Source organism: Podarcis bocagei (genome assembly GCF_964188305.1).
Source record: "Podarcis bocagei genome assembly, chromosome: 6".
In the NCBI taxonomy this organism is placed as follows: Eukaryota; Metazoa; Chordata; class Lepidosauria; order Squamata; family Lacertidae; genus Podarcis; species Podarcis bocagei.
The window spans coordinates 99,105,784-99,131,589 of record NC_138130.1 but is presented as its reverse complement, the minus strand read 5'-3'; the positions used below and the strand labels follow the sequence as shown (position 1 = coordinate 99,131,589).

General features: G+C 46.5%; 1 protein-coding gene and 1 long non-coding RNA gene across 3 annotated transcripts in view; one reads left to right on the top strand and one right to left on the bottom strand.

The window, feature by feature from the left end:
• Positions 1 to 25,806, top strand: part of MYO7A (myosin VIIA) — a 181,337-nt gene that overhangs the window by 135,499 nt on the left and 20,032 nt on the right. Inside the window, exons 25-38 of the mRNA XM_081197518.1 lie at positions 266 to 442; positions 1,731 to 1,820; positions 3,493 to 3,620; positions 6,504 to 6,630; positions 7,486 to 7,605; positions 9,922 to 10,095; positions 13,718 to 13,945; positions 15,859 to 16,029; positions 18,336 to 18,453; positions 19,417 to 19,543; positions 20,459 to 20,628; positions 21,477 to 21,667; positions 22,451 to 22,575; positions 24,596 to 24,753. Coding sequence (XP_081053644.1) covers positions 266 to 442; positions 1,731 to 1,820; positions 3,493 to 3,620; positions 6,504 to 6,630; positions 7,486 to 7,605; positions 9,922 to 10,095; positions 13,718 to 13,945; positions 15,859 to 16,029; positions 18,336 to 18,453; positions 19,417 to 19,543; positions 20,459 to 20,628; positions 21,477 to 21,667; positions 22,451 to 22,575; positions 24,596 to 24,753 — 2,104 coding nt within the window. The remainder of the gene's footprint in view (positions 1 to 265; positions 443 to 1,730; positions 1,821 to 3,492; positions 3,621 to 6,503; positions 6,631 to 7,485; positions 7,606 to 9,921; positions 10,096 to 13,717; positions 13,946 to 15,858; positions 16,030 to 18,335; positions 18,454 to 19,416; positions 19,544 to 20,458; positions 20,629 to 21,476; positions 21,668 to 22,450; positions 22,576 to 24,595; positions 24,754 to 25,806) is intronic.
• Positions 265 to 15,819, bottom strand: LOC308588854. 2 transcript variants are annotated; one of them, XR_014008932.1, is made up of 4 exons: positions 15,553 to 15,819; positions 13,695 to 13,893; positions 6,487 to 6,692; positions 265 to 388 (listed from the first exon to the last, which is right to left on the bottom strand). It is a non-coding gene; the product is annotated as an uncharacterized lncRNA (long non-coding RNA). The 2 variants fall into 2 exon arrangements; XR_014008933.1 differs by lacking the exon at positions 15,553 to 15,819 and adding an exon at positions 14,645 to 15,116.

The window sequence follows — 25,806 nt, the reverse complement described above, 5'->3', positions numbered from 1 at the left end:
AGTACATAACAAGTACTTTTGTCATTTTTTTAGTTGCATAACTTTTTGATATTTTGCAAGCTGCTTTCAGCACAGTTCTAACGTTGTAAAGGCAGCGTACAGTCTAATTTCAGCAGTCTAATTTAGAAGGGAGGGGAAAGATTACTGTTGAAGAAAGTATGGAAGTCAGAATCCTTGGTGATCCATTTGGAGAGCTGCCTCTGCCTGCCCCTGTAAGGATCACTGACAAGTTGATGATTACGGTTCTTTTTTAAAAATAAAACAGGCAGCCCTTGCGGTGTGGATTACGATTCTTCGCTTCATGGGTGACCTTCCTGAGCCCAAATACCACACAGCAATGAGCGATGGCAGCGAGAAAATCCCGGTGATGACCAAAATTTATGAGACCCTGGGGAAGAAGACGTACAAAAAAGAACTTCAAGCTCTGCAAGGCGAAGCAGAGGTAAGAGGCAGGGGAGCAGAAATGTGTTTAATACCAGTGGGTGGTATAAAGGAGGAGTTAAATGAATAAAAACCAACCTATTAGAGTTTAAGGAGCCATAAGAAACTCTGCCGTAGTCAGTGAGAATTTAGTTCACAAATTGCAAGTTGAGATCCCAGTTTTCATCTAAGGTTGAATTTCATTTTGCTGATTCTTACTATGGTGGTCTTTTGTATGGGTGGGGTATAAATGATAAAGTTGTTGTTGTTGTTGTTGTTTCCTCGGCCAATAAAGCGAGATGAGCGCCGCAACCCCAGAGTCGGTCACGACTGGACCTAATGGTCAGGGGTCCCTTTACCTTTTAATGCACAGGGACATGGGTGGTGCTGTGGGTTAAACCACAGAGCCAGGACTTGCCGAACAGAAGGTCGGCGGTTCGAATCCCCGTGACGGGGTGAGCTCCTGTTGCTCAGTCCCTGCTCCTGCCCACCTAGCAGTTCGAAAGCATGTCAAAGTGCAAGTAGATAAATAGGTACCACTCCGGCAGGAAGGTAAACGGCATTTCTGTGTGCTGTTCTGGTTTGCCAGAAGCGGCTTAGTCATGCTGGCCACATGACCCGGAAGCTGTACGCCGGCTCCCTCGGCCAATAAAGAGAGATGAGCGCCGCAACCCCAGAGTCAGTCACGACTGGACCTAACGGTCAGGGGTCCCTTTACCTTTTAATGCACTTTGACGTTCTGGTTGTGATGCACGCTACAAACATAATACTGAGAGCCTTTTCTCCTTTTTGGGGGCTAATCTCCACATCCAAAGAGAAACCCATGAAGCTATTATTGGCACATTTATAAGGCTCTGCAGTTTAAAAATTGGAAGCACTGGATTTTTTTTTATCTTGTCCTATTTCATGGTAAACCTAAGAGGCACATGGTGTTCTCATTTTACTGATCAGGGAAGTGAGGCTTATCTCAGTGCCTTATGCAAGACTTCTTAAATGACTTGGAGTGCAATTGCTTTTTGCAGCTTCACTTTCCCAAATTTGCAAAACGGGGGTGCCAGCTGCCCTGCAGGGTTGGCATAATTCGAACCCAGACCTCCCAAACCCATGCAGAGCACTGTGTTGTGCACATGGAATCAGTTCTCTCAAGCTCAGTTGGCAGAGCGTAGGACTCTTCATCTTAGGGCTGTGAGTTTGAGCCCCACGTTGGGCAAAAGTTTCCTGCATTTCTAGGGGGTTTGTCTAGATGGGCCTTGAGGTCCCTTCCAGCTCTACAGTTCCATGAAATAAGACTGTTTCTCTTCCCTTTGCAGAGTGCTCACATAGACAGCCACAAGAAGAACAGCGTGCGGCACAAGCTGGTCTCCTTGACCCTCAAGAAGAAATCCAAGCTCACCGAAGAGGTGAGCAATAGTTCTTTGCAGCTTGGGAATCACAAGTTCTCTGTTAGCGGTCCACCATCTGGACCCCTTGGTCAGCTGCCGTGGCTCCCAATGCTCTGGCAGGGCCCATCAGCACATACCCAGGGATGCCACTTGGATACAGGCTGAGTGTTCATCAGTATGCGGATGACACCCAGCTCTACCTCTCTTTCAAATCGGAACCAGTGAAGGCGGTGAAGGTCCTGTGTGAGTGCCTGGAGGCGGTTGGAGGATGGATGGCGGCTAACAGATTGAGGTTGAATCCTGACAAGACAGAAGTACTATTTTGGGGGGAGAGGGGGATGGCGGGTGTGGAGGACTCCCTGGTCCTGAATGGGGTAACTGTGCCCCTGAAGGACCAGGTGCGCAGCCTGGGAGTCATTTTGGACTCACAGCTGTCCATGGAGGTGCAGGTTAATTCTGTTTCCAGGGCAGCTGTTTACCAGCTCCATCTGGTACGCAGGCTGAGACCCCATCTGCCCGCAGACTGTCTCACCAGAGTGGTGCATGCTCTAGTTATCTCCTGCTTGGACTACTGCAATGCGCTCTCTGTGGGGCTACCTTTGAAGGTGACCTGGAAACTTTAACTAATCCAGAATGTGGCAGCTAGACTGGTGACTGGGGGCGGCTGCCGAGACCATATAATACCGGTCTTGAAAGACCTACACTGGCTCCCAGTACGTTTCCGAGCACAATTCAAAGTGTTGATGCTGACGTTTAAAGCCCTAAACGGCCTCGGTCCAGTATACCTGAAGGAGCGTCACCACCTCCATCGTTCTGCCTGGACACTGAGGTCCAGCGCCGAGGGCCTTCTGGTGGTTCCCTCGCTGCGAGAAGCCATGTTACAGGGAACCAGACAGAGGGCCTTCTTGGTAGTGGCGCCCACCCTGTGGAATGCCCTCCCACCAAATGTCAAAGAGACTACCAAACTTCAGAAGACATCTGAAGCCAGCCCTGTTTAGGGAAGCTTTTAATGTTTAATATGTTATTGTATTTTAGTGTTTTGTTGGAAGCCGCCCAGAGTGGCTGGGGAAACCCAGCCAGATGGGCGGGGTATAAATAATATATTATTATTATTATTATTATTATTATTATTATTATTATTATTATTATTATTAACCCAACTATTCCTAACTACACAGACAGAAAAGAAATATATATGCTCTCTCTGTGAAAGACAGAGAGCAACTGAAAAAACAAAGGAACAGGAAACAGTAACATCACATCCGTCTCCCGTCTTCCATGAGCATTCCAACAGCCTGGAATGTCTGGTATGCAAAACAGAGTCTTGTGACTCCAAGCACTGCACAGTGGCAACACACAGAAACCAACAGTTTCTGGGTCGCCTTCAAAGGTAGCCCCACGTAGAGCGCATTACAGTAGTCCAAGCGGGAGATAACTATGCAAGACTATGCAGAAATTAGCACCTTGGGGAGAGGGCAAGGGATGGTTTCAGGACCATGGAGAGTGCTCCTGCAGCTGAGATCAAGCATCCAAGTTGCCTCAGCAATGTCCTGGCTGAGTATTAGAGCAGAACTAGGTTGTCAAGGTCCCTACCCCTCAGTCTGTACGTGGGTGGGAGTTAGGGAGGGAGGGACAAAGCCTCGTTCACACATCTCACAGGTTAACTCCTTCCCTCCCTCTGTTTTGTTAGGTGACCAAGCGTCTTCACGATGGTGAGTCCACCGTCCAAGGCAACAGCATGCTAGAGGACCGGCCTACCTCAAATTTGGAAAAGCTCCATTTCATTATTGGTAATGGCATCCTCAGGCCAGCATTAAGGTTAGATATTAGTATGAAAAAGAAGAAACATTCTGTATGGGCGTTAAAATGGTCACCGGGCCTTCTCTAGGGATGATGGGGGAGGAATTCGATTCATTTTGCATTTAAAGGAGAAACTTCGTAATTCACACTTTGCGAAACAATATGCAAACTGAAACAGCCGGCCTTTGAAATTTGCATGTTTCCAGATTTTGCAAAGCAGTTTCCCCGCAAAGTAATGTGTGCAGAGATGTATAGACTGGGGTAAAAATGCAATATATGACAGAAAATGACATACAAAAAATGCATTGACAGAAAATTGCTTTGCTAATATGTGTACATTAGGCAAATTTGCATTTGCAAATGTATGAGTTAGGAGTAATTTGCACTGCAATGCTGACCATGAGGATTTTAAAAGAAAATTCACAATCTGATGTGTAAATGTGGAGAACATAGTGGATAAAAGATTGGCAAAACTGAGAAAAACTGAAACGGAAACCCATTTTTTCCTAACATATTGTTCACACCCACCATTTCCTCCAAGTGGCAAGAAGTTCCAATGACAGCACTGCCTGAGTTTGGTTTCCTTTGAATGACAGAGACCAGCATTCTAGGAATATTTGCCTCACTCTTTTTTTACCAATGTACAACCAGTGCATAACTGGAATCAAAAAGTAGGCACTCCTGCTACAAGGCAGCCAGGGTGAGGGAGAAAGCCAGTCTGGTGAACCTAACTCATTCACACTTTCTGAATCAAACTGTGATCTGAAACACAGATAGCCTTCAAAATTTCCCATTTATCCAAATTTTGTGATGCAGTTCTCCAAGCAAATAACGTGTGTGTATGAATGCATAGATAGATAGATAGATGATTGATAGATAGATAGATGATAGATATAGTTGATGGAGAGAGAGAGAGAAATGATAGATATAGATGATATAGATAGATAGATAGATAGATAGATAGATAGATAGATAGATAGATAGATGATAGATAGATAGATAGATAGATAGATAGATAGATAGATGATAGATAGATAGATAGATAGATAGATAGATAGATAGATAGATAGATAGATATAGATAGATAGATAGATAGATAGATAGATGATAGATAGATAGATAGATAGATAGATAGATAGATGATAGATAGATAGATAGATGACAGATAGACAGATAGATATAGATGATATAGATGATAGATATAGATAGATAGATAGATAGATAGATAGATAGATAGATAGATAGATAGATAGATAGATGATAGGGTGGGTGGGTTGTGGGTGTGCGCGCGTGTGTGCGCGCGTGTGTGCTTGTGTTTTAAAAATACACATATTGCTGGGAAGTAACCTTAAAAATGTCAAGGGATTGCTATAAAAAATGCATATATTATTAGAAACCTGCACTAAAATTCACGAGGACTTTAAAAATAAAAACCTTAAACTGATACAGAAATGTGGAGAAGTGTAGATTGGGAAAACTGGCAGATTTGTTCATCTCTTAAAGCATCTTATATGCTATCCCAACTGGGATCTCCAAAGAGAGACTTCTGTGCCCTGTTCTTCTGCAACGTCTGTGGGGTTTTTCAGTATTTGATCCTCCCACGATAGCTTTCTCCAACCCAGTGCCCTCCAGATGCTCCTGAACTTTAACTCCCATCAGCCCCAGTCGGCACAGCGAATGGACAAGGGTATTGCATCTGGAGGTCCTCATGATCAAAGGAGATGGTGTTGGACTTTTGGAGGAAGAGAGAACTAGCCCCGCTGTACACTGGGGAGGGCAGTGTGGAGAGAGTCTCTTCCTTTAAATTCCTAGGAGTTTATCTTCTTACCTGGAAAATAAATACAACCCAGGTGGTTAAGAAAGCCCAACAGAGACTCCATCTCCTCAGAGTATTGCAGAAGAACGATGTCAATCAACATTTGATGATCTCCTTCTACCGGTCAACAATAGAAAGTGTCTTTTCATACTGCATCACGGTGTGGTACGCTAGTTTGACATCAACTGATAGGAAGTGCCTACAGAGGGTGGTGAATACAGCACAAGATATTATGGGCTGTCCCGTGAATCCACTGGATGACATCGCGGAAGAATGTTGCCTCAGGAGAGTGAGGAAAATTCTCAGGGATGATTCACACCCTAGCCGGCACTTTCTTGATCTCCTGCCCTTGGGCAGAAGATATAGAAGCATGATTAGTCGCCCCAACAGGGTAAAGAACAGCTTCTATCCGTGGGCTGTTAGGCTGCTGAATGAAAATATAACAACAGGGCAGCTGACTTTTGGGTTTGGTGGATGTGCGTCAGTAAACGAGGGGAATTAAGACTAAGAGAGCTGAGTAGGGGGTGCTCGTGTAATCTCACTGTATACAAGTTGTAAAGGTAAAGGGACCCTTGACCATTAGGTCCAGTCGTGGACGACTCTGGGGTTGCGGCGCTCATCTCGCTTTATTGGCCAAGGGAGCCGGCGTACAGCTTCCGGGTCATGTGGCCAGCATGACTAAGCCGCTTCGGGCGAACCAGAGCAGCGCACGGAAATGCCGTTTACCTTCCCGCCAGAGCGGTACCTATTTATCTACTTGCACTTTGATGTGCTTTCGAACTGCTAGGTGGGCAGGAGCAGGGACCGAGCAACGGGAGCTCACCCCGTCGTGGGGATTCGAACTGCCGACCTTCTGATCGGCAAGTCCTAGGCTCTGTGGTTCAACCCACAGCGCCACCCACTTCAAGTGACAATAAAGTATTTCGATGATGCAGAAGGCTGAGCCAAGAGATGCTCTGCCCACTGTTTCCACCGGTACACAAGCCTGTCTGCAAGAAGCGCTTCTCCTTAGCTCTTGCAAATGGATTCTGTCTGTGGGGGAATTTGAGAGTTATGATCCAAACTTACCACTCTTCCTCCGGTAGGGATGAAATTTATTGCCAGATCTGCAAACAGCTGACCCAGAACCCTTCCAAAAGCAGCCATGCCCGAGGATGGATCCTCGTCTCCTTATGCGTGGGCTGCTTCGCCCCTTCAGAAAAGTTTGTCAAGGTAATGTTGGCTCTTGGTTGGAATTGATAGAGAAGAATGGCAGCTGAAGTTGATGGATTATGCTGAAATGAAGACCAAAGTTTTAACAAGGAATGGGGGTGGAATTTATAACTTATCTTTGTAAGACCATTGTAAACAGTTAAAACCGTTAGTAGGATTGGAATATCACTTTTAGTTTGTTGGTGAATTCTGGATACAACGGAGAGGTATAAGATTTGGATAAAAGATGCAGGAGGAAATGATTAATAATAGGACCCACAAAGGGGAGGGTGGAAGTCCAGAAGAGCCCTTGGAATCTTGTTTTTATTATTTATGTTTGATGTATGACTGTAAAATTTTAATCTGAAAAACCAAATAAATGAAATTCAAGAAGACTACGTTAAAAAAAAAAAGGAATTGTGAAACTGGGAAAGTCCACTTCTCATATTAGGTTTTCAGGAACGTGTTGGCGCTTTAAACTTTTTCTAATATTGCTATGATGCAAAGCCACCTCCCTGTTTTATTTATTTATTTTGTGAAATGGAGGGATGTTTTGAATGGTTGTGATACTTACTTAACTATCCTTACTGGGGAATCTTTTGTGGGGGGAGTTGTAACTTCTTTCTTGATTTTTTAATTCGTATTTAAGTAGGAGGACCGGTTGTTCTGCACGTTTCGCCTGAGAGCAGAACCACATATTTGCAACCATTCCAAAAATAAAAATGGGGGGTGCGGGCAGGAATCAAATGTTGGCCAGGAATCAGAAGCATGAAATCAAAAATCTAGTTTTTAAAAACATGGTGCTGCCAACTGTGTTTCTGAATGTTTGAAAGCCATCTGGAAGTTCTCGTTGTCGTCTTTTGTCTTGGCGTACAGTATTTAAGGAACTTCATCAATGGAGGGCCTCCAGGCTACGCTCCTTATTGTGAAGAGAGACTCAGAAGGACGTTTGCCAATGGGACAAGAACTCAGCCGCCAAGCTGGCTGGAACTTCAGGTAAAAAGTGCTTGATTTATGTAAGCCAATTGCAAGAGCCCAATATAATCTGTAAGGTGATGTTTTCCTCCATGAACTCAAAAGCACTCTTGAGGGGACAAACATCCGAAAGTTAATATTTCCAGAACCTTTGTTGTTCTTTAGGGCCCCATCTGCATTTTACATTTAAAGCAGTCTCGTACCACTTTAAATAGTCATTGTTGTTGTTGTTTAGTCGTGTCCGACTCTTCGTGACCCCCTGGACCAGAGCACACCAGGCACTCCTGTCATCCACTGCCTCCCGCAGTTTGGTCAAACTCATGCTGGTAGCTTCGAGAACACTGTCCAACCATCTCGTCCTCTGTCGTCCCCTTCTCCTTGTGCCAACATCTTTCCCAACACCAGGGTCTTTTCCAGAGAGTCTTCTCTTCTCATGAGGTGGCCAAAGTACTGGAGCCTCAGCTTCAGGATCTGTCCTTCCAGTGAGCACTCAGGGCTGATTTCCTTCAGAATGGATCGGTTTGATCTTGCAGTCCATGGGACTCTCAAGAGTCTCCTCCAGCACCAGAATTCAAAAGCCTCCATTGTTAGGCGATCAGCCTTCTTTATGGTCCAGTTCTCACTTCCATACATCACTACTGGGAAAACCATAGCTTTTACTATACGGACCTTTGTTGGCAAGGTGATGTCTCTTAAATAGTCATCGCTTCCCCCAAAGAATCTTGAGAACTGTAGTTTGTTACGGCTTCCGGGAATCATCACCGCCACCATTATTATAATTTATAGACTGCCCTTCATTCATCGCAAGACCTCAGGGCACACAATACAAATACAAGATAAAAACACAGTAACTGAAGCAAAAAACTATAACCACCCCCCTCCCAAAAACACATTTAAAAGGCCATAGAATGTTAATCAGCTGTAACAGGTATGAGTTACTCGTGCGTAAGCTGGTGCCTTTCTCGGTAAATTTGCCCGGTAAATAAACCTTTCTGACTGCACAGCCCCTTCTCATTGTGGCTGCCTCAGTCACTGGCAGAATCCGTCAGTGGGCGTTTCTTGAACCTCTTCCAACATAAAAGTTGTTTGGCACCCAGTCTCCTCCTCCTCTCACTGCGCGGGAGTCTTCTGCGCAGGGAAGGCGTGGGCAGCAGAGGACCTGGGCTCTCCTCACTGATGTCCAGTGAAGAGTCCTGGAGCCCTCTCTCCGATTCCCCCATCTGCCCCCCTTTATCCCTGGTGTTGCGCTGATTGGCTTCCCCCTCTACTGAGCTGTTTCTCCCCCTGCTGCTGGGTCCTTCGCCAGCATCATCTGGGAGCCTCCCCTTCACCTCTCGCTCCGATGTCAGTTCCCTGACATCAGCCAATGGCCTGGTTGCAAAGGAATGTTTTCTCCCGGCACCTAAAATATATATAATGAAGGCACCAGGCGAATCTCCCCTATTCCCACCACAGAACTACAATTCCTGGATTGGTTTAACAATCTGAACTCTGGGAAAGAAACTCTGGGAAAGAAACTCTGGCACCCTTAACAAGCCACAGTTCCCAGGAATTTCTTTTGGGGAGACCGTTTAAAGTGGTATGATGCTGCCTTGAACGTGTGGTGCCTATGGGGTCTTATTTTAATCCTTTTTTTATTCTTATCATTATTATTTATTGAATTTATATACTGCCCTATACCCAGAAGTCTCAGGGCAGTTCACAGAATAAAATCAATATATAAAACCACAAAATACCTAATAAAAATAAAGACAACTCAATAGCACACATACACCCGCAAAAAACAACAACACATTTTAAAAGGGTATAGGATGTAAATCAGATCAGCCAAAGGCCTAATAAAAATAAATACCTAATAAAAATAAAAACAGCAACCCAATAACGCCCACTCTAAAAAAAGCCACATTTGAAAAGGGTGTTGGATGTCAATAAGATCAACCAAAGGCCTGGTTAAAAAGGAATGTTTTTGCCTGGCTCCTAAAGGTGTGTAATGAAGGCGCCAGGCAAACTTCCCTGGGGAGAGTATTCCACAGACGGGGAGCCACTGCAGAGAAGGCCCTGTTCTTGTGTTGCCACCCTCCTGACCTCTCGAGGAGGAGGCACACGAAGAAGGGCCTCAGAAGGTAATCACAGGGTCCGGGTAGGTTCATATGGGAAGGGGAGGTCCTAGAGGTATTGCGTAGAACATTAAATATTTGCTACAATACCAAGCATGGGAGGAGATTTTCCCGGAGGTCCTACGTTGGGTTGAAAATCTGAAGCCTGCAATCTACAGTTGTCTTAGATTTTTATTTATTTTATTTTTTAAAAATTAATGGCTTTCCTTCCTTCTGCTAGGCAACCAAATCTAAGAAGCCCATCATGCTGCCCGTGACGTTCATGGACGGGACGACCAAGACCTTGTTGACAGACTCTGCGACAACAGCCAAAGAGCTCTGCAACTCTTTGGCGGATAAGATAAGCCTGAAGGACCACTTTGGATTCTCGCTTTACATTGCTCTGTTCGACAAGGTAGGCCGCAGGTATAGGGGAAACTTTGGGGAAATTAATCCTGCCGTCCAGTCAGCGCTTCCCCTGTGCAGCTCTGCTCTCGAGCTTGAAGCTGACCCGGGCAGGAAATGCAGAGTCGCAGCGGTCCTGCGTCCGTGTGAGATGAGGGATAAATCAAGTCCAAAGACAGTTCGGTTCTTATCTCTAGAAGCGTTTATTTACAAAGCAATAAATCCATCAGATACCTCCGACATTCTCTGTGCTCCAAAAGCACACACAGGCAGCCTCTGAGCCAAGCTGCGTCTCTAGCAAAATCGAAAGCAAGCCTGAACAACAGCACAGACTCTGACGCACTTCCCTGCGTCAGGCTCCTCCCAGATACAGGACACCACAGAGTTTTAACCCTGTCAGTTCCAAACTCCACAGAAACTAGGTGTGCTTTTCACATGCTGCTTTCAAAACCCATCTTAGAGGGAAGGTGGCGTTCATGGAGTTAGGTCCCCAGTCTCCAGCATCCAACACAAACCGTTTGTTCTTGTTTACAGAGACGAGGGAGAAATCCACTTCACATTTAATGGTGGACCCACATATTTTGCATTTTCCAAAGCAGTACGAGAACCAAAACACAGCCAGCCTTTGAAATTTGCACTTCTCTGAATTTTGCAATGCGGGTCTCCTACATTTTCTCCTAATAGGTGACAAAAATGCACGTGCTAGGGTGAAGTGTTCATAAAAATGCATGATTTATGATTTTATGCATGTTTTACCCTAGTATATGCATTTTTGTACACGTTACTTGGCACATACAAAATGTGTGTGAACACAATTACAAACAGGAAAAAGATTATACAAAATTTTCCATCCACTATCATAGGAGAAAGAAAACCCAAATCATAACTTTAAATTTAGAAAAATAATTAATATGGTATGATATCTTCACTAAATTTCTTGCTTGAGAAGGAAATAAACCTATTTTCTTACAAAAAAAAATTTAACTTCGTTGTTATTTTTTGGATGTTTTTAAAGCAACTTTTCATTGCTTTTATGTAAGACTCATGTTGAAGAGAATTCATAAGATAACTGCTGCTACTACTACCACCACTACAATGACGTTAGTAGGAATAATAATTCCTAGGACCAGGGCCGGCCCAAGACATTTTGACGCCTGAGGCAAACCACAAAATGGTGCCCCCCTCCTCACAAAGGGTGTGAGTGAATATCTATTTGAGGAACACGGGGGGGGGGATAAAGATCTAAATTGGGATCTGCTGTCCCTGTGGAACCTGCCGCCTGAGGCGGTTGCCTCATGTTGCCTCATGGGTGGGCCGGCCCTGCCTAGGACCAAACTGTAAAGGACTCCATAGACCAGTGTTTCCCAACCTTTTTTGGGCAAAGGCACACTTGTTTCATGAAAAAAATCTCGAGGCACACCACCATTACAGCCCCGTGACGTCAGCGCGCAGCGTCACGCCGGGAGGGACGCACGAAAGTGTAAGTTTCAATTTTTTTCCCTCCCCCTTGCCTTCCTTCTGTGCCAACCACCAAAAAGCCAAGAATCGCGGGACCGCCGGCGGAGGGGGGGAGGGCGAGCGGAGGCAGCGGCGAGCCCCGTTCCTCCCCATCCGCCCCATTCCGTGCAAGGAGCGCGAACAGGTGTGAGAAGGGGGGTCAAACCTGCTGGTCGGCGCCGGGGAACCTCCAAGCTTTGGGGGTGGGGGGGAAGGAGGCAGCAAAGCGAGGCAGGAAGGAGAGCGGGGCTTGGTGAAGTACTCGGTGGCGAAGGCCAGCAGGTCCGGCGGCCGGTGCCGCAGCACCTCCACCGTGTAGCCCTGCAGCAGCTCAGTCAGACCCGGCGGGATCTCGATGCTCATCTTGTAGCCGAGGCGCGCGGGAGACTCAACGGACGGGCCCGGGAGAGAGAGAGAGAGAGAGACACGACGGAGAGAGAGCGGGAGTCCCTGCTCGCCGTTGCCGCCGCTACAACTACTGTGGCGGTTGGTCGTCGTCGCCGCCGCCGCCCACCTCTATCTATCTCTCCCCCTCAGCTTTCTACACGGGCCTGGAGCCGGAGGTGGGGGGTGGCCGCCGCCGCTTTCTCCGTCTCCACGTCCTGCCTCCTCCTCCTCGAGCCCTCCGTCAGCCCTGAGGGAACCGCCGCGCTCGCGCCACCGCTCTCTGACACGCGAGAAAGAGAAAGGAACGGAGCGGCGGGGTAGTCGGGGGAAGGAGGGGCCAGAACGGAAGCGCGAGGCGAGCTGCGCATGCCCAGCAGGAAGCGGCGGAGAGCGCCACAGAGAGAGAGAGAGAGAGAAGCAAGGGAGGGCGGGGAGTGGGCGGGAACACGCTTCATGCGTCACAATAACGGACAAGGGGCGCTCGAGGGATAGATTAGGACCTAATTTGACTTTTACCAAAAAAAAAAAAAAATCTTTTTAATTTTCCCCACGGCACACCAGGCATCATCTCGCGGCACAGTAGTGTGCCGCGGAACAGTGGTTGGGAAACACTGCCATAGACAAACCCTCCCCACACACAGTGCCGGATTTATGTATAAGCTAAACAAGCTATAGCTTAAGGCCTCACTCTCTTGGGGGCCCCAAAAAAAATTAAAGGGAAAAAATCTGGATGTACATTTCCAAAATATAAGATAAAAATAAAATAAAATAAAACCTACATACAGCAACAGTGTTTTGTGTTGTGTAGGCTCCTATGATGTGAGTCATGGGCCCCACCTGCTAGCCTGCTCCCTAAAATATTACTGGTTTGCTCCTTTCTATATATAGGGTGCCTACATTCTGCTATTTATAATTATTAGTAGTTTGCATTATATATTTACACCTATTATTGTTTCACGTTATAGCAAGTTTCTGAGTCTTCGTCAATTGTGTTTCTAAAGGAACTTTTGTTATTGCCAAATGCCAATGTGTTTGCATTATTCAGTTTGTTACGAATAAAAAATAATTTTAAGTTAGAGCTTAATAATTATTTCACTATTAATAGATTTCTTCTGAATTGTATTTCAGTTCAGCAATTACTTTGATAAAATACATATTTTGTTATGTGCAAATGGCTTTCGATACCTATGAGGTCCCTAAATTACCATATAGCATATATCCAACACAAAAAGCAGTGACAATTTGTTGTTGACAAAGGACGGCTGGACATATAATGGGCCCCATTACCTTCAGTAGCTTAGGGCCTCATCAAACCTCAATCCAGCCCTGCCCACAAAGCAACAAGGATGCACTGAAGACCAGGATTTCCCACCATGGGAACCCCGTTTTTTAAATTTTTAAATTTTTAAAAAAGCCAGGCAGCGCCTGCGGGTCTCAAACCGCTGGAAGTGATTAGGTCAGCCTTTCTCAACCTGTGGGTCCCCAGATGCTGCTGAACTACAACTCCCATCACCCCTAGCTAGCAAGGCCAGAGCTCAGGGATGATGGGAGTTGTAGTCCAACAACATCTGGGGACCCACAGGTTGAGAACCACTGGATTAGGGGATCTAAGCAATGCTTTTGGTAGGTGGAACCGCTGGGCTGGGCTGGGCTGGGCTGGCTCGAACCCCGTTTTTTTAGGGCCTCACAACCACTTATTGGAAGGGGAGGGCGCCAAACTTTTACTTGTTTTCCTCTCCCCTTTCCAGGTCTCCTCCCTCGGCAGCGGCAGCGACCACGTCATGGATGCCGTATCTCAGTGTGAGCAGTACGCCAAAGAGCAGGGGGCTCAGGAACGCAACGCCCCCTGGAGGCTGTTCTTCAGGAAGGAGATCTTCACGCCCTGGCACAACCCCAACGAGGACAACGTGGCGACGAACCTCATCTATCAACAGATCGTGAGAGGGGTGAAGTTTGGGGAATACCGGTGCGATAAGGTAAGCTGCTGGGCACATTTCCCCCCGTAAAAACCGGGGCTGAGATGAATTATTAGGATGAATTTTGGACAAACGTTGGCATCCCATGTGAAAAAGGGTATCCCGTCTGGTGGTTTGCGATGGGACTGTCAACGGAGTTTGCTCATTCTGACAGCAGGCAGACTTCGTACAGCGACTTCATAGAATCTTCAGGGGTTGGCAAGGTTTACCGGCCATGGACCGGATCACTCGCATGGAGATAGTCTGTGGGCCGGACTGGTGCAGCGCGATGCCGGAAATTGCATTTGCGCATGTTCGCTGCGCCGGAAATCACTTCTGCGCATGCCCAGACGCCGAAAATCGTGCTTGCACAGATGTGATTTCCGGTATCTGTGTGTGCGCAGATGCAATTTCCGGTATCTGTGCATGCGCAGATGCAATTTCCGGTATCTGTGCATGCGCAGATGCAATTTCCGGTATCTGTGCATGCGCAGACGTGATTTCCGGTATCTGTGCTTGCGCAGACGCGATTTCCGGTATCTGTGCATGCGCAGACGCGATTTCCGGTATCTGTGCATGTGCAGACACGATTTCTGGTATCTGTGCATGCACAGACGTGATTTCTGGTATCTGTGCATGCGCAGACGCGATTTCTGGCGCCGCTCAGCGTGTTCCCCCAACCGCGCTGTGCTGGTTTAGTACAGCGCACAGAGGACTCACCAAGTGAGCAGCTCAGTTTGGGAATGGCTCATGGGCCGGTAAAATGGTCTTCGTGGGCCGCATCTGGCCCATGGACCACATGTTGCTGACCCCTGGCATAGATGAATCTGACTGACTGTGGTCCTACAAGTTCAATAATGATAACGATAACAACAACATTTGTACCCCATCCATCTTACTGGGTTGCCCAAGCCACTCTGGGCAGCTTCCAGCATATACAGTACAAAAACATTTAGAGTAAAAACTTCAAGAAAGCATTCCCCTTGCTCAAAATTTTATCACATGAACACATCATGGCACATTTGTAATATATTGATTTTATTTTGAACATTTTATCCCACTTTTCTAAATAAACTGGAAGGAAGTGGAAAGAAAAGTTTTAAAGTGTGAAACTTCACTCCAGTCCATAATCCATTTTTTTTTTTAATCACATTGATCCCATGTTTTCTGCTAAGGAGATGAAGGTGGTGTACATTGTTCTCCCCCAACAAAAGGTAAGTTTGGTATTGTTCACAATACCAAGAGATGCTAGTGATGTCGTAGATGGATGTTAATGAAGTTGTAGACAGGGTCTGGCATTTTGCCCCTGTTTCGCCCTGGCAGTCCAAGTAAGGCTACTGTTTGCCCCCCGATAGGGCCCTTTTACTAGGGCTTGCAGGTAGCACACTCCCAAGGTAGTTTTCCAGGCTTCTTCAGTGATCTTAGCTCCCCCCCCCTTTAAAAAAAAATACTATTTCTAAGCAAATCAGTCTCTTAAGCTTAAGCCAAGAAATAGTATTCTCTATGAAACTGAATATCAACATACGTATCAAGGCCTTGAAATTAGACCACTACATCCATCTACAACTCCACTAGCATCTCTCGGTATTGTGAACAACACCGAACTTACCTTTTGTTCATGAACTTACCTAAAAAGGTAAAGAAAACAAAGACTGAGTTAAACATTTGAAAAAATCCGTTGAAACCAGACATTATAAGTTCATCTTAGGCTGGGTAGTTCATAAGTCTCTGTGCCTTTGCACAAGGTTTTGTATTTTTCTCAGAAGATCGATAAAGTATGAATACTTATTTTGGTAATTATTGTGTGTGTATAAGCTGGACTAGTTCCAGCAGGATCTTCTTATGTTCTTGTACTGCAGGAAGAACAGCTTCCTTTTTCCTCTTCCCAATTGTCTTTCCTGTGTTTTCCTGTTCCGGAACCCCTTTCCCCACAGGAAGAAGACCTGGCAGAGCTGGCTTCCCAGCAGTATTACGTGGATTACGGGTCGGAAATGGTCTTGGAGCGTCTCATGAACCTGATCCCCTCCTACATCCCCGACAGAGAGATCACGCCGTCGAAAACCATCGAGAAGTGGGCCCAGTTCATCATAGCTGCCCACAAAAAGGCAAGGAGCTGAGCGCTCCTTTTGCGCCAAGGCTGCCGGAGTTTAGGAAAAAGCATTCATTTTAAGTGGCAGCGTCCTAATTTGAAATTTGCATCCATCCTTTATCCTTCTCCTGGCCTGCTGTGCACCCCTATTGCCGTCTCCCAGTGCCCTTAACAAACTAGAACTCCCAGGATTTGGGAGGGGGGCATATGCACCAAATTAAGGGACTCCGGTGGCGCTGTGGGTTAAACCATTGCGCCGTTTGGACTTGCCAATCGGAAGGTCGGCGGTTCGAATCCCTGCGACGGGGTGAGCTCCCGTTGCTCGGTCCCTGCTCCTGCCAACCTAGCAGTTCGAAAGCACACCAATGCAAGTAGATAAATGGGTATCACAGCGGAAGGAAGGTATACGGCGTTTCTGTGCACTGCTCTGGCTTCACCAGAAGCGGCTTAGTCATGCTGGCCACATGACCCTGGAAAACTGTCTGCGGAAGTGGACAAACGCCGGCTCCCTCTGCCAATATAGCAAGATGAGCGCTGCAACCTCAGAGTTGTTCACGACTGGACTTAATGGTCAGGGGTCCCTTTAAGGTAAAGGCAAAGGGACCCCTGACCATTAGGTCCAGTTGTGGCCAACTCTGGGGTTGCAGCGCTCATCTCGCTTTATTGGCAGAGGGAGCTGGCGTACAGCTTCCGGGTTGTGTGGCCAGCATGACTAAGCCGCTTCTGGAGAACCAGAGCAGCGCACGGAAATGCTGTTTAACTTCCTGCCAGAGCGGTACCTATTTATCTACTTGCACTTTTTGACGTGTTTTCAAACTGCTAGGTTGGCAGGAGCAGGGACCGAGCAACGGGAGCTCACCCCGCCACGGGGATTCGAACCACCGAACTTCTGATCGGCAAGTCCTAGGCTCTGTGGTTTAACTCACAGTGCCACCCGAACCCACAGTGCCACTTACATTCACCTTTTTATGCACCAAATTGCCCTACAGCTTTAAACACATGCTTTGCAAATATAGAATCCAAGTTTAAATCCAGAGGTTTTCTTTTATCCAGACAGCAGATGATGCGAAAGATCTTTTGACAAGAGCTGCCACGCGCCGAGCAAGCACCTGGTCCCCAACCTTGGTGCCCTCCAAGTATTTTGGACTACAACTCCCATCAGCCCCAGGCAGCAGGGGCAATAGTCAGGAATTATGGGAGTCGCAGTCCGAAAATATGGAAGGCACCAGGTTGGGAGAAGCTGGAGGGGACAATTCTGAACAAAGGGGAAGAAAGCATTACAGATTACAGATTATTCTTGAGTTAATAATGAGTTGTTTTCCTTTCATTGTTTTGTTTTGTTTTAAATCTCTTTACACACTTAATAGAGCAATCCGATGCATGTCTACTGAGAAGTGAGTCCCACTGAGTTTAATGGGATTTATTCCCAGATGTGATATATCCTCCTGCCTTGCAGGACATCGTTGGGAGAAGAAAAGGCTAAGGAGTCAACCATACAAAAAACCAGAGTGGGGTCCCTAAGGGGGTTGGATGGCGCCTGATACGCCTCCTTCCTTTGGACCACATCAGTGAGGTCGAGAGGGAGGTCTAGTCGTCTGGGCAGCCCAGGACCTCCAGACACAATGCCCAGGCTTGCACCCCGGGGAGGCCGCTTCAGTGATGCTAATTTGGGAGGCAGCAGTTACGAGTTCCTGATCTCTACAGCCACAGCAGGCGCTGTGATTCTCCAGTGGTTTGACTTCGTTCCCAGAGGTGCATTCCATTGTCTCTTGAGACACACACATGTGAACAACAACTCTATCTATCTATCTAGGTTGGGGAACATGCAGCAACCCAGTTGTTGTTTAACTACAGCTCCCATCAGCCCCAACCAGAATAGTCAATGGTCAGGGGATGATGGGAATTGTAGTCCAGCAACAGCCACTGGTTCCCCATTCCTGGGATATAGGATTGTGATCTAAGTACAGTGGGACCTCTACTTCCGTTCACCTCTGGTTACGTATCCTTCGGGATACGTACGCAGCAAACCCAGAAGTATTTTTCCGGGTTTCGCCATGCGCGCATGCGCAGAAGCGTTCTACCGTGCCGCGCACATGTGCAGAAGCAGTCCTTCCCGTTACAGAAACCTCGGGATCCGACCGGAGCTCCGGAACGGATCCCGTCCGCAACCGGAGGTACCACTGTATCTTTATAGTGGGACAAGAGTACAACTGCTGAATATATTTTTGAGATTTCTCAGTGCTTCTTGATCCACCCAAAACCCTACAAGATGTTCACTGAGGTTTATCAACTTGGTGTTTTGTTTTTTTCTCTTTCCTACAGAGAATCTATACCCAGAAGCGAACGGATCCCAAGAAAGTCAAGGAAGACGTGGTGGATTTTGCCCGCTTCAAGTGGCCTTTGCTGTTCTCCAGATTCTACGAAGCTTTCAAGTTCTCAGGTAACCCCAAGAAACTAGGCCTCATGATATGTTGCCCAGCTCATAACTATAGGCGTTGGTGGTGAAAAATGGCAATCTATCGGCAAGCTCACTTCTTAAGTTTTAGTTACCGTTATTTTATAAGGACTGTAGCCTTATTAGACTTTACCAAGTGGTGGGGTCTGCGTTGCTCCCGGGAGGGAGAAAGGAAGTCAAATGACACCGAGGTTGTTTCAGAGAAAGAGTTTATTCTGCTCTCCGGATAGCAGAAGGCACTTGCATGGTCAGTCCACGGCAAGTCCAAAGAAATGAGAAATTTCATGCAGTATATATATCCTCCAGGCACCCTCTCCCCCCTTCCTCAGGAATCCAACCACGTCAGCTCATACACGCAAGTTGACATCCATGACCGTAAACAGATATTCCTGTTCCGGTACTCTTGACCATAAAAGGTTGTTCCTGTTCCTATAGTCTTATCTTGAGGCAGGAGGTCACCAACTCTGAGAACACTCCTGGCCCCCTTTCCCGGGTCTCTTGTCAGACTTGACAAGGTCTGTGCATCTTTTTGTGGTCAGGATGTAAGATAAGACCCAGACGTGCCATCCCTGCTCCACGGAACTGGCAAGGTCATCCATTGCTGTCACGGACTGATAAAGGAGAGGGCTTTGAACACTTGTTTATACAGCTGGCTTTCTGTTTATACATTGACTCAAAAGCTCAAGTTAATGCATTTTAGAAATGCTCCCTTGGAGAAGGAAAAATGAGGATTTTGGGTCCCGTTTCAGACTGACTGCACTCCTTCCCCCTTCATTACCAGCTGGGAACAGTTCAAGGAGGCTGGTGAAACAGCTGCTATTCGGTATTCACTGGGGAAGCAGCAGAGGCAGCTGCTCTCTTAAAATTCCCGATGGAATAGCCCTGCTTCCCTTCTCTATTCTGAAGCCTGATGGAGTCACATCTTATTGCATATCATTTCAAACCCAGGTCCCAGCCTTCCCAAAAACGACGTCATTGTAGCTGTGAACTGGACAGGAGTTTACTTTGTGGATGAACAAGAGCAGGTCCTTCTGGAACTTTCCTTCCCAGAGATCACCGCTGTCTCCAGCAGCAGGTAAGGTGGCAAAATGCTAACTAATCAGTAAGTCCATTTGCACGCAGCCAAGCAATGTGCTGAAGTGTTCAGTCCTCTGGTCTTTGGGGAAAGTGGTAACCCTCTGTAACATGCCCCGCCCCCAATCTCAAAGACTCATTTCAGCCACTTTCTCCGTGGAAGCAAAGGGACAGGAAAAGGTCTCTATGACCCTTTCCTCTTCAACAAGTATGCTGATACAGGTATGGGTTGGGACGCAGGTGGCGCTGTGGTCTAAACTACTGAGCCTCTTGGGCTTGCTGATCAGAAGGTTGGGGGTTCGAATCCCTGCAATGGGGTGAGCTCCCATTGCTCTCTCTCAGCTCCTGCCAACCTAGTAGTTTGAAAGCACAGCAGTGCAAGTAGATAAATAGGTACCACTGCGGCGGGAAGGTAAACGGCGTTTCCGTGCACTCTGGTTTCCGTCACGGTGTCCCGTTGAGCCAGAAGCTGTTTAGTCATGCTGTCCATATGACCCAGAAAGCTGTCTGTGGACAAACGCCAGCTCCCTCGGCCTGAAAGCGAGATGAGCGCTGCACCCCATAGTCGCGTTTGACTGGACTTATCCGTCCAGGGGTCCTTTACCTTTATCCTTTTTACCTTTTATGGGTAAGGGTATGTCCAAAGGCATGGTGTCCATAAAATGTATATATTGGCAAAAGGGGCCCTCAGGCAGGAGATATAGAAGCATGGTAAGCCACACCAACAGGTTAAAGAATAGTTTCTACCTGTGGGCCGTGAGGCTGCTTAATGGAAGACAGCAACATTGCAGCTGACGTTCGGGGTTGGTAATCATACGACAGCACACAGAGTGTAACAAGGACTGAGAGATTGGGGGAGGCTCCTTTAATCTCACTGGTACAGTGGTACTGTGACAATAAAGTATTTCTATTCTAGAGGTGGGAAGCTTCAGGGACAGAGCTTCACCTTGGCCACGATCAAGGGAGATGAATACACCTTCACGTCCAACAACGCAGAGGACATCCGAGGTCTGGTGGTCATATTCCTAGAAGGGCTGAGGAAGAGGTCGAAGTTTGTGGTCACGCTCCAGGACAACCCAAATCCTAGTAAGGAAACTGAGCTGAACAAAATGTACCTAGGGAAATATCAGGGTTCAATCCTTCAAACACTATCAAGGGGGATGATATTGTCTGGGTCACTTTTCGTAGCGGACTGATCTGAACGGATACCCCTGAGCTTGCTTGTGAATTAGAACACAGTTCCGTTGGTTTATAATAATAATAATAATTTATTATTTATACCCCGCCCATCTGGCTGAGCCACTCTGAGTGGCTTCCAATCAAGTGTTAAAAACAATACAGCATTAAATATTAAAAACTTCCCTAAACAGGGCTGCCTTCAGATGTCTTTTAAAGAGAAGATAGCTGCTTATTTCCTTCACATCTGAAGAGAGGGTGCCACTACCAAGAAGGCCCTCTGTCTGGTTCCCTGTAACCTCACTTCTTGCAATGAGGGAACCGCCAGAAGGCCCTCGGCGCTGGATCTCAGTGTCCGGGCTGAACGATGGGGGTGGAGACGCCCCTTCAGGTATACTGGGCCAAGGCCGTTTAGGGCTTTCAAGGTCAGCACCAGCACTTTGAATTGTGCTCGGAAACGTACTGGGAGCCAAGGTGTTATATGGTCTCGGCGGCCGCTCCCAGTCATCGGTCTAGCTGCCACATTCTGGAGTAGTTGTAGTATCTGGGTCACCTTCAAAGGTAGCCCCATGGAGAGCGCATCTTCTAAATTAAAAGCACACACAAAAATTGTGCAGCTTTCGCGAAACTTGCGCCCTCCAGTTGTTGTCGGACGACAGTCCCCACTGGGCAATGTCTTACCTGAGAATCCTGGATTGGGGGGGGGGGATTGGACAGGATGAATAACTAAGATGAATGGCTGTTTCTGTCTCCCACAGCGGGTGAAGAATCGGGGTTCCTCAGCTTCCTCAAAGGAGACTTGATCATTCTGGATCAGGACACAGGAGAGAACGTGATGAATTCCGGCTGGGCTAATGGGATCAATGAGAGGACAAAACAGAAAGGGGACTTCCCGACAGATTCTGTTTACGTCCTGCCCACGGTCACCATGCCTCCTATGGAGATTGTGGTAAGCTGCAGGAACAGTGGTTAAAAACAGCAATCACAGTTACCATTCTTCTTTAAACTGATAGAATATGTGCAGCTTGCAGATATAACATATAGAATAAGAGAAAAGAAGAACATACGTTTAGAGAAGATTGGAAAATGTTTATTGAAAATATGGGGGAACATTGGGTACACTTGAAAACATTGGCAGCATTAAATAAATTCAACAGTGTAAGTAAGTATTGATGGATGTAATAATGGAATACAGAGTGGGTTAGTTTATGTAAAATATGCAGGGATTTACGTTATGCAAAATGAACCATGGAAAGAGAAGAAGTGAAGTCATTGATATTTTAAGGTTGTTTAAATGAGTACTCTAAATTGTAAAACAGAATACACACACACACAGAAAGAGAACAATCACACACATGTTGTTTTGTGAAGAAATAAAAGTAGCATTTACTTACATAACCCAGTCTCCAAGCAGCAATTAAAGTAGCAAAAGGAAGGCAGGTTTAGAACTACTAGCTAAGTTACAAAAGTACAAAATGTAAGTTAAAAAGTGGTGTCTGAGCTGCAGACATACATATTGTTGTCAGCTTGGAAAAACATTTTGATTCTATACTACGCTGAAAGGTTTAACTGTTTCTTTGACTGATTATCCTTGAATCTTCCTGCCACACTTTCCATTCTCTTCTGCCATACCGGTGTGGCATGCCGCTCCTTTGAGAGCCACTGCTCCATGCCATATTAATGTCATTTCATTGTTATTCTGTGCCATAATTAATGGTGGACGTTTCTCCAGGCCTTGGTTACCATGACGCCAGACCAGAGGCAGGATGTCATAAGGACAGCTCAGTTGGTGATGTCGGACAGCGAAGAAAGAGTGAAGCCATATACCCTGGAAGAATTCTCCTACGATTATTTTAGGTAAGCGTTAAAAAAAACGGGAGCAGAGAAGTCTGCCGGTCTCTTGAAATTGCAGCTGGATCCCTTTCTGTGCTGGAGAAAAGCAGGCAGGGAGAAGTTTTCCTTTGTTTCTCACGATGCTAGAACCCGTTTGACCCCAACGAAGCTGAATTTTGGAAGATTTAGGGCATTATTTTTTTTCCAAAATATAATCTGGCCCCCCACAAGGTCTGAGGGACAGTGGACTGGCCCCCTACTGAAGAAGTTTGCTGACCCCTGATTTAGGACATGCAAGGGAAAGTTTGTCACATCACATCTATGGAATTAGTTTCCATCAGAGACAGAGATGGCCACCGACTTGGACGGCTTTGAAAGAGTATCGGACAAAACTATAGAGGAGAAATCTATCTGTGTCTTCTAGACATTCCTCCTCCATTGTCAGTCAGCATTTGCCTGATGGTTTGCCTGTTTAATTGTGTGTGTTGTGGGGTGTTTTTGTTTTTTAAAAAATGTTGGTTTCATTTGTTGTTCTAAACTGGATGCTTCTAATTGAGGCAGAAAGTTGGAGTTTCATATCACTTCCTCTAACACACGGGTGTCAAACAAAAGGCCCGCGGGCCGAATCCGGCCCGCCAGACCTCGTCATGTGGCCCGTGTAGCCCCCGCCGGCCGCCAGCCTTCACCTTTTATTCTCGCTTTTCTTTTCTTTTTTTACACAAGAAAGCCGCCTCTTCAGTGCATGCGTGGCAGCCTACAAGCCAGAGAACGTCTGCCCTCTTGCGGCACCGGCCGTTCCACACAGGAAACCTCCACTTTACATGCATTCAGGAAACCTCCACTTGTAGTCCTACAGATACAACCGGCCCTTTGAGGGTGACCAAACTGCTGATGCGGCCCCTGATGAATTTGAGTTTGACACCCCTGCTCTAACAGCAAGCTCAGGCAGTGGGACAGAAATGGAGTCCCAATGGCAGCCATCCTACTTAGGTAGGATACTGCAACATTTTGCTGCAGGCGCCACTTAGAATGCATTGCAATGCAACCTAATATTGTTACATAAAAAGACAAGGTGTTGCTATGAGTTTATGGGTGTCAGACCTCTTTAATCCCCGGATCCAGCAAATGTTGACATCTTTTCAAGGCTTCTAATTTTTTGAATAGCCGGGCTAACCTCCTGGTGAGGTGTAAGGAGAACAAAGGAAAGGGGCTCTGTGGGAGATGGCAAATGGCCCTCCTTTAACTCAGCAGAAAACGAGAAGGACCAAAGCAAAAAGGGAGCTGAGAGCTTTGGGGAGTTTGCACTGTGATGTGAACCGGAAGGGGGTTTTTTGTTTTGTTTTTTTGAATTTGCATTTTATTTATTTGTTAACATTCTTACATTACATCGGTAAACATTGACATATTACATTACAGGACTTACTATAATGTAATTTCCAACATGCATACAAAAATTATATACAAATTTTATATACCTTGAAAGAAAATGAAACAAAAGAAAAGAAAGAAGAGAAAAAACAAAAACAATTTCCCCCCAAAAATCATATACATACCAACACCCTAGACTTCCTGTCTTTCCTGTTGTATATTCTTTTTTTACAAATGAATGTACTCTTATTATTGTATATTTCTTTACATATTATCTAATACATTCCTATATAGTCCTATAGTCTTGTTTCTCAGTGCAGTCTTACTCCAACTGAATCGAACGCTAGCATAGATAGCGAACCTTTAATGTATTTTTGAACATACGTTTTAAATCTATCCCGTTTTTCCATAATTTTTTGTTTCGAATTGCCTCTCAGGGTATTTGTTAACTGCGCCATTTTAGCAAATTCTTGTAGCTTGTAATGCCAGTCCGTTATTGTCGGGGCTTCTTCTTCCTTCCACCACTTGGCCACCAAAGTCCGAGCTGCGGCCGTTGCATAGGAGAATACCTCCCTAAAGGCCTTGGGGATGTCCCTGCCAACAATGCTTAACAGAACTGGAAGTTAAAGCAGCAAGCAGGGCAGAGATCGTCACTGCCTTGTCTTCTTCCCCACAGGCCTCCTCCCAAGCACACGCTCAGCAGAGTCATGATCACCAAGAACCGAGGGAAAGACAAGATGTGGTCTTACACGCGGGAGCCCATCAAGCAGCCTTTGCTGAAGAAGGTCCTGGGAAGTGAGGAGCTGTCGCAAGAAGCCTGCATGGCCTTCATTGATATCCTTCCAAGTGCTGTGCCCCTGCTGAGTCAATGGGCATGAATGAGGCCACAGAGAGAGAAGTGGACAGCATTGGCCGTCCCGTTCCTGAATTCGGCCACAATCCAGCGGTCTCATTTTGCCTGTCTGGCAGAGTCTGAAAGACAAACTGGTGACAGGTTTTGGGGAATCGGCTCCCCACCCCCCATGGCAGTAGATAAGAGAATAATAATAATAATAATAATAATAATAATAATAATAATAATAATAATAATAATATTATTTGTACCCCTCCCATCTGGCTGGGTTTCCCCAGCCACTCTGGGCGGCTTCCACAGAGACCAACAATACACTAAAATGTCACACATTATAAACTTCCCTGAACAGGGCTGCCTTAAGATGTCTTCTGAATGTCAGGTAGTTGTTTATCGCTTTGACATCTGATGGGTTCCACAGGACGGGTGCCACTACCGAGAAGGCCCTCTGTCTGGTTCCCTGTAGCTTTGCTTCTCGCAGCAAGGGAACAGCCAGAAGTCCCTCGGCACTGGACCTCAGCGTCCAGGCAGAACGATGGGGGTGGAGACGCTCCTTCAGGTCTACTGGGCCGAGGCCGTTTAGGGCTTTAAAGGTCAACACCAACACTTTGAATTGTGCTCGGAAACGTACTGGGAGCCAATGTAGGTCTTTCAAGACCAGTGTTATGTGGTCTTGGGGGCCGCTCCCAGTCACCGGTCTAGCTGCCGCATTCTGGATTAGTTGTAGTTTCCGGGTCACCTTCAAAGGTAGCCCCACGTAGAGCGCATTGCAGTAGTCCAAGCAAGAGATAACCAGAGCATGCACAACCCTGGGGAGACAGTCTGCGGGCAGGTAGGGTCTCAGCCTGCGTACCAGGTGGAGTTGGTAGACAGCTGCCCTGGATACAGAATTGACCTGCGCCTCCATGGACAGCTGTGAGTCCAAAATGACTCCCATAATGATGATGATGATGATGATGATGATGTCAGTGTTTGTAAAAAAAAGAGAAAGGGTTCTGACCTCCCTTTGTCGCCTCAGCCTGGTCCTCAGATGCTTG